The sequence below is a fragment of the Capsicum annuum genome, chromosome 9, assembly GCF_002878395.1.
Source record: "Capsicum annuum cultivar UCD-10X-F1 chromosome 9, UCD10Xv1.1, whole genome shotgun sequence".
Taxonomy (NCBI): domain Eukaryota; kingdom Viridiplantae; phylum Streptophyta; class Magnoliopsida; order Solanales; family Solanaceae; genus Capsicum; species Capsicum annuum.
In genome coordinates this window covers 217,095,173-217,105,852 of record NC_061119.1, presented here as the reverse complement: position 1 = coordinate 217,105,852, position 10,680 = coordinate 217,095,173, and the positions used below count along the sequence as shown (strand labels likewise).

At 33.8% G+C, this 10,680-nt stretch overlaps 2 protein-coding genes across 3 annotated transcripts in view; one reads left to right on the top strand and one right to left on the bottom strand.

The window, feature by feature from the left end:
- The window catches only part of LOC107840895, a 6,952-nt gene extending 1,355 nt beyond the window's left edge, over window positions 1–5,597 (top strand). The window contains exons 2-3 of the mRNA XM_016684836.2: window positions 3,903–4,024; window positions 5,109–5,597. Of these exons, the coding sequence (XP_016540322.1) occupies window positions 3,903–4,024; window positions 5,109–5,432 (446 nt within the window). The 3' untranslated portion in view covers window positions 5,433–5,597. The remainder of the gene's footprint in view (window positions 1–3,902; window positions 4,025–5,108) is intronic.
- Window positions 5,598–6,715: 1,118 nt separating this feature from the next.
- Window positions 6,716–10,030, bottom strand: LOC107841828 (sm-like protein LSM1B). Of its 2 annotated transcripts, XM_016685674.2 has the most exons (5): window positions 9,737–10,020; window positions 8,940–9,008; window positions 8,577–8,692; window positions 8,295–8,357; window positions 6,716–6,865 (listed from the first exon to the last, which is right to left on the bottom strand). In XM_016685674.2, the coding sequence occupies exons 1-5, from the start codon at window positions 9,783–9,785 to the stop codon at window positions 6,803–6,805; spliced, it is 360 nt and encodes a 119-aa protein (XP_016541160.1). In that variant the 5' UTR covers window positions 9,786–10,020; the 3' UTR covers window positions 6,716–6,802. The 2 variants fall into 2 exon arrangements, with proteins under 2 accessions (XP_016541160.1, XP_016541161.1); XM_016685675.2 differs by lacking the exon at window positions 8,940–9,008 and having other exon boundaries at window positions 9,737–10,030.
- Between the last annotated feature and the right edge of the window lie 650 nt (window positions 10,031–10,680).

Here is a 10,680-nt window from a genome sequence, read left to right as displayed (position 1 = left end):
AGATGAAACAGAAATGGCCAAGTCGCCCGAATTCACGGACTTTTCTTGAGGAAATAATTCCCCTCTCTGTACCCGAGGTTGCGGAATTTTCCTCCCAGGATAAAATGGCCAAACAAACCAACTGTAGCGGTACCTCAAATAACTGGAATATCTTCGAACTCACTGAACGTTTTGAGTGATCACACAGAATATTTTTAAGGCAAGAAGAGTGTTTTTATTCTGAAATTTTTGTTCATATCAAAACCTGTGAATGAAACCAGGTTTATATAGCTATAACATGCCTCTTTGAAAACGGCAGTGGTTCAATTTAGAGGTGTGACTTTTCTGGAAATGCATGGTTGTTTACCCAAAACAGTGCAGTATTTTTGCTGAAACAGTATACTATTTCACGAAACAGTGCACCAGTTCGAAACAGTGCATCACTTCGTTGAAGAATTGCATCTGTTCGAACCAGTGTATTAATTCAGGAAACATTGTTTCGAAAATCTGCATCAATTCAGTCGAAACATTGCATCTGTTACTGCTACTGCATGCATATAAATGGAGTATTAAACACACAGAAAAATTTTCTGCATTTTTGTCATTGATCAGATTTCGTCAAATAAAGTTTATCCAAAAAGATAGATCTCATCAATCATTTTTCAAATCCAAAGCCGAGCCGAGCGAGCAACGATGAAGGTGCGAGACATCTCTTATTTCTTGCCTCACTTATCATGTGGAGTAAGTGTTCTTGATTATAAACACTTTCAAGTTCTCTTCTTCCACCAATGTGGGAGAAAGAGTAAATTTTCTAATTTGGGAGTACACTTTCCATTTTAGTGCCTCCTTCCCTCCACTATTTTACTCTCCATTTTTCTATTCACACTTCTTTCATACACTATGAACCCAACACAGCCCAGTGCGCTAAAACTTTCGCTATGCACAGAGTCCGGGGAAGGGCCCCACCATAAGGGTGTATCATACGCAGCCTTACACTTGCGTTTCTGCCAGAGGCTGTTTCCAAGGCTTAACCCGTGACCTCCTAGTCACATGGAGGCAACTTTACCGATTACTCCAAGGCTCCCCTTCCCGTGACTCGACATGTTATTTAAGAAAAAAAAGAATGTTTTTAAAATTTGTGGTGTAAAATAATTGTTGAATATTTGTATGGTTGTTATCTATATTGGTTCTTGAAATTGAGCTAATCATGGGATTTTTGGATCTTGATCTGTTTTAATAAGAATTTCAGTGAAAAAGAAGACATTTTTATTACTCACTTTGTTTCATTTTACGTGGCATCCTTTGTTTTGGCACAAAATTTAAGAAAAAAAGAATTTGCGGACATCCTTTGACTTATCACGATATTGAAGAAAAAAAAGAGTTCGTGACACCCTTTGACTTGTCACGATATTTAAGAAAAAGGAGTTCGTGGCAACCTTTGGCTTGTCACGATATTTAATAAAAAAGGAGTTTGTGGTACCCTTTGACTTGTCACGATATTTAAGAAAAAAAAGAGTTTGTGGCATCCTTTGACTAGCCACGATATTTTTAAGAAAAAAATACTTTTAAAATGTGTAGTCTAAAATAGTTATTGAATATTTGTGTGGTTGTAGATTGTTTCATCATGTACTAATTAATTATAGTAAGATGATATTTTTTATTGAAAAGACTAAAAAGAAAAGGGTACCACATAAAATAGGACAAAGGGTCTTTACTAGTGAGATCAAAATATGAAGCGGAAGTAAACACATGAAGAAGTCAAAACGGTTTAATTTACTTACTTTTTGTGATTTATGGTTCTTGAATCTTCATGATTGTTATCTGTATTGGTTCTTGAAATTGAGCTAATCATTTGATTTTTAGATCTTGAGAAAACATTGTTATTAGTCCGTCTATTTCATTTTATGTGACATCTTTTGAATTGTCACGATATTTAAGAAAAAAAAGGAGTTCGTGGCATCCTTTGACTTGTCGCGATATTTAAGAAAAAAAGGAGTTCGTGGCACCCTTTGACTTGTCACGATATTTAAGAAAAAAGAGTTCGTGGCACCCCTTTGATTTGTCACGATATTTAAGAAAAAAGGAGTTCGTGGTACCCTTTGACTTGTCATGATATTTAAGAAAAAAGAGTTTGTGGCATCGTTTGATTTGTCACCATATTTAAGAAAAAAATGAATGTTTTTAAAATTTGTGGTCTAAAATAATTATTAAAATATTTGTATGGTTATAGATTGTTTCATTATATGATAATTATAGTAAGGTGACGTTCTCCTTTGGAAGACTAAAAAGGAAAGGGTACCACATAAAATAGGACGGAGGGTCTTTCCTAGTGAGATCAAAATATGAAGTAGAAGTAAACACAAGAAGAAGTCGAAGAGGGTTTAATATCTAATATATACGTAAAAGATAATTTTAACCATGTATAAAAAGCGTAATTTTCTGCATATTAACCCCTAGCTACATGTAAGTCTTTTTTTTTTTGAAGTTACTTTTTGATTTTTTGGGTTATTGAATCTTTGTAACTATGATCTGTTTGGATTCTTATAATTGAGCTGTTCTTGGGATTTGGAATCTTGGTCTGTTTTTCTTCATGTGTTTGAAGTATCTATTTCATTCTGTTGTTTTTTTGGGAGATTTAGGTTCTGCGGTTCTGTCATACTGTTTGATTTCGAATTTCCAATGAAAAAGAAGACATTTTTACCATTTGTTTAGACCCTTATGGTTCAGCCCTTCCTCGGACACCGAGCATAGGGGAAGCTTTAGTGGATCGGATAGTGGCGGAGCCACCTTTGCACCAGGGGTTTCATCCGAACCCCCTTCGATGGAAAATTATAGATGTTGAACTCCTTCGACTAGTTCGTATATATACTTCTAAACCCCCTCAATAAAAATCCTGGCTCCGCCACTGGGACCGGATTGCCCTTTTTTTTCCTAGTGAGATCTTTAAGCTCTATTCAGATGTTAATTCCAAGAATCTTTATGACTGTGATCTGTTTTGATTCTTACAATTGAGCTCCTCATGGTTTTTTTGGATCTTGGGTCTGTTTTTTCTTCCATGTGTCTGCAGTATCTGTTCAATTCTATGGCTTTTTGGGATATTTAGATTCTGGGGTATTGTTATACAGTTAAATTTGTAATTTCCAGTGAGAAAGAAGACATCTTTATCATTTGTCTAGACCCCTGTAGTCTGGCCCTTTCCCGAACCAGCGCATAGCATTTGATTAAAGCGTTCTGTCTCCACCTAGAGAATAAAAGCACATCTTTTTGCAAATATCAGTTGGTTATCTTGCAAAAAGGTGTGTTAACAACGGGGTTCTACTTTGGTGATTCCCTCAACTCTAATACTAATGGTTGTTTGCCACTTATTGGAGGAACTTATCGTCTTTGAGCACTTAAAATGTCTCCTCAAGATGATGAAATTTTGTTTTCTGTCCTAAGTTCTGGCAGCCATTTACTGCGTCATGTGTATCATGAGTAGTGTTGATAGGAGGGTGTAGAGGACACAGAACATGATAGAAGGTTAGTAGGTCGTAGGAGCAACATTGCCCCGGTAGTTTCTTGTCCTTCGATTTCTATTACTATCTGTTGTTTCTTGTAGTTTCTGTAGTTGTTCTTATCTGTTGATTTTGTTATTATCTGTTGCTTCTTGTACTTCCGTTACTTCTCTTTGGGATTGCTTTGGACTATTTTTCATTGAGTCAAGGGGCTAACTGAAACAGCCTCTCTACCTTTGAGGTAGGGGTAAGGTCTGCGTACACTCTACCTTCCCGGACCTCACTTTGTGGGATTACACCTGGATATGTTGTTATTGTTGTTGTTTTGTATCACGAACAGCATTTGCCTCGGAAGAGAGAGCACATGTTGAAACTTTCATTATCGAATTAGTTGTTTTTTCCCTCTTTTTTCTGATTACGCCTTTGCAGATAAGGTTGATCGACCTGTCAGTACATGCATCTACTTCTTGCTACCTTCTGGAAGTGCGTCTCATCTTCACCGGATACCATGCGCAGAAACATGGCACTTTTATATGGGAGAGCCAATCACGGTGAGTGCTACTCTCTCCGTTTCAGTTTGCTTGCCTTACTCACCATTTTAGCCCGTTTCAAAGAGAATGTATCTTTCCACGTGGTATGTTTAAGACTGCAAAATTACAGGAGTTTCGTTATATTCCACACATCTTTAATGTAAGACCACAGGATTCAAAAATCTTCATTACTTTCTTAAACTCCATGACTAGTCAAAACTAGACGAACAAATTGATGCTGATCGAGAGAGTAATACACTATAGTGGATGACGATCTTTCGTGTAGTTTACATTGATCTTCATGCACCAGAACAGTATTACTGCATTATCCAAGCTGTCTTTCTGCATCATGCTGTATTGTAAGTGTCCATCCTGCTTTGTGCTAATGTTTGAACTCAAAGGGATTTGGTCGGCATGGCTCAGTCACAACCTTAAGGGTAGTCAAATTTATAATCGACACAGTTTTTACCATTTGGCTGCTCCGTATGCTAAATGACACGCTTGACTATGACCGCGCTTAGCATGAGGCATATGACATGAAACGAATATCTTCTTGTTGTTAGTTCATGCTTTGTCATCTCACCTAAGATTGAACGCTACTTATCCATATCTCGGCAATGGCTGATCGATGTAGCCTTTGGACTATAGCTTCATGTGAACTCGTATATGTGAAAACTGGAAACCATAAAAATATGAACCCACAGTTTCAACAGCGCAATGAGTTTAGTGTTTGATAATCTTAAAGGTCGAAGGTGTCAAGTTTAAATGTTGGATCCGCCTCTGCATCTCGATTATCATATCTAGTCTTGATCTTCGGAAGTAAACAACCCACTGTTCTTCTGTGGAAAGTTTCTTATTTTGGATCTTCATAATCGTTCTTATAATTGAAGGGGAGCCTTGGAGTAACCGGTAAAGTTGCTGCCATGTGACCCGAAGGTCACGGGTTCAAGCCTTGGAAACAGCCTCTGGCAGAAATGCAAGGTAAGGCTGCGTACAATACACCCTCGTGGTGGGGCCCTTCCCCGGACCTTGCACATAGCGGGAGCTTTAAGTGCACCGGGCTAACTGTTCACGAATGATAAAGACTTTACGTGCTTGCTTTCAGGTGATGGAACTAAATGAGACTGATGGGAAGGTGAAATTAACTTGCCTCGGACCCGATCCCCTCGTAGATGATCAGCTGGTGCAGTACACAGTACCTCCAAACGTCTGGTTTGGCGCGTTTCCCACGAGGGACTACAACATTACTTCCGATATGCAAGTAACGAAAGCGCCTACAAGAGACAGTGAGAAGCATTTCTCTCTAGTTGGATGCACTTGTGCTCCAGCATTCCAGTTTGATGATTTTGAACTAGCGAAACGATCTGATCTTGTTTCGCGCTATCCTGCTCATGAATCCCTCCTCACTTTGCTCGCCTTCTCCGACTAAACATGAACCTACGCGTTCGCAGAACCCAGTAGCTTTTTCGTGGACCTTAAAAAATATCGATAAATATTCGAGTGTAATGCTTGCTTGTTTCATGTTTCATCTTAGTACTGGTGTGTAATTTGTTCAGTGTGGCAATAAAAGGCTTATCAGTTGAGTTATTTCCCATATATAGATTTTCAATCTCTCGCGATACATAATTAGCTCTCGATATATCGAACAAAGATACATAATTAGTTGAGATTTTTGTAATTACTTTGTCAGGTGAGAATTTATGTAAATATGATAAGTTAACGTGTATGTCTATGTTATTTTTCATAAGAAGGGCAAACAATATAAATCCTGGTAGTTTGGAGTTTAACTACAAAAAGTCTCGACATTTTGCATAATTATCGAAAATCTCAATTTTGGATCTGTCGAGATACATAATTAGCTCTCGATACATCCAACGAAAATATATTTTTTCCTTTGTAAAGATACATAATTAGCTTCCGATACATTTTTTTCGAGTTTGGGTCTGTCAAGATACATAATACATCCAATGAAGATACATAATTAACTTTCGATATATTTTTTTCGGTTTTGGATTGTCGAGATACATAATTAGCTCCCGGGTGCGTGCAACGCAGATACATAATTAGTTGGGATTTTTGCAATTACTTTGTAAGGGTGGGAATTTGTGTAAATATGATAGGTTAATGTCTGCGTTTATATTATTTTTTTCATATATATAAATAGGGTTAAATGTATTTTTTTATGTATCTATAGTAGTAATATTGAATTCTCTTGATTTTTTTCATGTGTTTATCTCTTTATATTCTGAACATCCTTAGTGAAAATTTTGATTCCACCACCGTATATCTTTTCCAGTATAGCTCATCGACAACCTTCTACTCCACCGTCTCAAAATAATTTCCGTTTTTATTCAGACTATCTGCCTTAAAATACTGGTCATTTTAAAAATTCAAGATGAAAATAATTTTTTTTCTCATTTTATCCTTACTAGTAATTGTGTAAAGATTAGAAAAACTCCCATTATGACGCACTTAAATAAAGTAATTATTCAATGAAGAAAGATTATATCTTAAAAATATACTAATTTCGATTTATATACATGATATAATCGTATCGCGCATACTTTATGCTTTGAAATACATTAAGATTATAGGGACTCTATTTTTTAAAAGAAAAAAATCTGTAGAATCAAAATTAATTAGCTAACCAAAAACAAAAAAGGAAAATCATATCATCAAATTAATCTTCTTCTTTTTTTTTTTCAAAAAAGAAAATGTTAATTATTTAAATTTTAATATTTAGACTGTTTATTCCTTAAAAACAACCATTAATAATAATAATAATAATAATAATAAATACTAGTCAAAGTCAAGAAAATCCATTTTCCTTGTAGTGGAACCCTTTAGTTCTTCCTTTTGAGCCTGCATATATATGCAATAATATTAGCTGAATTTGAACGGATTAAAATAAATTAATTCAATAAATAACTCAACAAAAAATTAATTGAACTAAAATGGGTTAAAATATGTGTTTTCAGTTGTTTTATTTTATTTTATTTTTTTTTATAATTTTTTAGTACCTAATAAAATTATTTTTTTATTATGGCTATACATAGCATATCAAATAAAAAAGAGTAAAACATCTAGTAACCCTCTGGAACTATTACCAAATTTGCTACGGTATACTCTAACTTCACGGAATCCTATTACCCCTAAACTAAATTTTAACGTATTTTTGTCATTCTTTTTAGCTGACGTGACACCGGTCTTTTTTCAACCTTTTTAACTAACGTGACACCTTTGACGTGAGCTCCATTTTATGTAATAAAGGTGCCACGTCAACATAAAAGGGTGACAAAATATGCTAAAATTGAGTTCAGGAGAGTAATAAAATCCCTGTGAAATTAGAGTCTTTTAGCAAGTTTGACCATAATTCGAGGGTACTGGATACTTATCTCAATTAAAAATATATATTTTTTGATAATATTTTAACGAGATTTCTTATAAGCCGATTCGACTATATTATATATAGGCTGTATATCAACTTAAACTTTTGAGTGATTGAGTTAATGAATAAAAGAATTAATAACTCATCCAAATTTAAATGACATATTTTTTTGAGCTAATTTTATCACTTCTAATATTAATGGCAACATTTTATCATAAGGTAAATACACATAAAAATGTTATGATACTTAGTTCATAAGGAACCAACATTCCTTTTTTATTATGTTACAAAAAAGATAGTAGTAAATAGTACTAAAGAACTAACTTTTTATATTTGTAAATTTGAACTTTAAACTTTATTGTATATTGTTTTATCGTCACACAAATGTATAATGATATATGTTTAAAATTATAGGTTCTACTAGTCATTTTTTTCTTAAAATTTCGAGCAGAATCAAATACAATCACATAAAATCATGAAACATAAAGCACCGTTTCGATCTATGGGGTATCATATACGAGTTTCGAGAGTATACCTTAACTTTTAAATTTGAGAAAATATCCTATTACCTTCCTGAATTATACGCAAAACGATTGTGACACACCTCAACTTAAAGGGAGTTCTATTACCCCTGAACTAATTAAAAGTGTAATTTTGACACTCTTAGTGCCTACGTGGACACTTCAGTGTGTTGTGCCACGTAGGCACTAAGGGTGTCAAAATTACACTTTAAGTGGTTCAGGGGATAATAGGGTCCCTTTAAGTTGAGGTGTGTTTGTCGTTTTGGGTATAGTTCAGAGGATAATAGGATATTATCTCTTTGAATTTTGACCGTAAACTCTGACTTAGAAGTTTTACAAATATATAAAAAGTACTATATACGTATATATATGTCATACGTACCTTTCTGATTTCTGCTACCGACACACAAGTCATGTGAGGCGGAAGCTCCTTCTCGTCAGATTCCTACACAACGACATGCGCTTACTAAGAATTTCTCGTTGAAGATCAACAATTGTAATAACCTTATACACATACATTATCACAATAAAATTTCAAAATATTACTCTGATACAACCCTCGTGAAAATTTTGCTTTTCCACAATCTATATTTACCATTCTGCATTAAATTACAATTCAAAAATTTATGTATTATTTTATACAAAATAAACATAAAACCCTTACCCGTTCTCCGATGAGCATAACATTCTCTCCACGAATAATGTAGAGACCCAAAGGTATGTCACAAAACAGATTGCCCACCATTATTCTCTCTAAGGTACCTTCCAATACTATATTCGCTATATAAACATAAAAAATAAATAAATTATCAAGAAATATATAAATAATACATTATAATAAAAACTGAAATTAGTTACAAACTTTATCGCTAATTTAGCAAAATGTTTTGATAATCGGTTGCTCATCCGGAAATAAATTGGATGAGCGAGAAATTAATTATTCTTTAGCTATAGAATTTATTTGTCGCTAACGAGGTATAAAGATCATATATTTTAGGAATAAATAGCAAAGAAATTAATACTTTACCATATTGATCGAAAGAACGAAATGTTCCCAAGAATTCTCTACCATCTCGTAGTAATATTAGAATTTTTCCTATAAAAAGAAATAGTGAATTCACTCATATAAATAAAAAAAAAAAAAAAAAAAAAAGGCCTAGATGAAATTAATATGCCTCATTAATTTTCATGTTAAAATTCACTAATAATGCAAGAGTAATGGAAGGTATGATCAAGCAATTCATCTTCAACTTAACCTAAGTATGATCTAACTTGGCCTTTAAATTAATCACATCACATAGATTGCACGTACAGACAGAGGTAAAGTGCAGTTGTTGAAAGCAGTTTCTCTTCACCTTAACCTATCACTTGAAATTAACCACAAGGCATTTTAAAATCAAAATAACAAATATTTATTAACCACAAGGCATCTTAAAATCAAAATAACAAATATTTATTGTAATGCAGTTTTTGAATTTTTACGAAAAACACTCCTCTTGATATTGTAATCTGAAAGGATAGTAGTAACATACTATACTCGAAATAACTTTATATCATCGATGAAATACAACCAGTTCTTTTTATTCATACAGACTTGATATGCAATACAAGAAACCAGTTAATATTCGACAGATCAGAAAAACATCTAGTTAAAAATGTTTCTGACAAACACTCTGCGATTCATAATCCAAAAAATACAATAATAACATACTATACTCCGAATAACTTCATAGCATCAACGATATGTACGTATAACTTAAACTCTTAATCTATGTATATTTAGTGATAGGAAAAAAGAATTAGAGAGAAAAGAGAATTTCATACTATCAAGATAGCTTGCAAGGCTTGATGAGAATAAGTTGTCATCTGTCATCTGAGTTTGGCCAATTTGACATGTGCAAACTCAGTTTCTTTGTCTAATAAACGAGTCTTAGCACATCTGTTTTCTTGCTCGTTATCGCTATTTCTTTTTTTAATTTATAGAACGAAGTAATGAAAATGATTCATATACTATGACGATTTATAATAGTTTTGTTGATGCATTCCTCTTGAGAATGACGATGAAGAGAGATTTATAGGATGTATAGAGATGGGATCAAGAAAGTAATGATGACTCTACAATGTATAGTATCTAGCAATTAAAGATGGATTCAGAATTTAAGTTTTATTATATTGTATTTTGAATTAATGGTCAAAAAAACACATCTCAGCTATCATTTTTTTTTTTGAGTTTTACATCTCAACTATTGTTTCCTTTTTTTCATACGAATCATTACCATCTACGTGATTAAATGCAACTCAACTATCAGTTGTTCCTTTTTCTGCCTGAACGATCCATCATTCAGGCAGACAAAGGAACAACCGATAGTTGAAGTGTGTTTTAATACATAAATGGCAGGGGCGGACCTAAGTGCTTTCTGGTGATGCTCCAGCACCTGTTAAATCTGATGGGGACAAGATATAACTATGTAAGGAATATATAAAAAATGATATAATAGTTAAAAAAAAAAAACTACTCAGGATGTCAATAAGATAATTGGGTGCTTTGATTTCTAGGCGGAACCTTAAAGTTTTGACCATCAATATCTGTTTGAATTTTGTGAGACACCCACGACCCCAAAATTCTGGGTTCGTCATTGATAAATAGGGATAGTTCGGGTAGAAAAAGGAAACAACTGATTTATGGGATGTGAAACTTGTGAAAAATGATAGGTCGGGTGTGTTTTCGCCCATTATATCTCGTACTTTTAATTTGTCCATTCAAACTT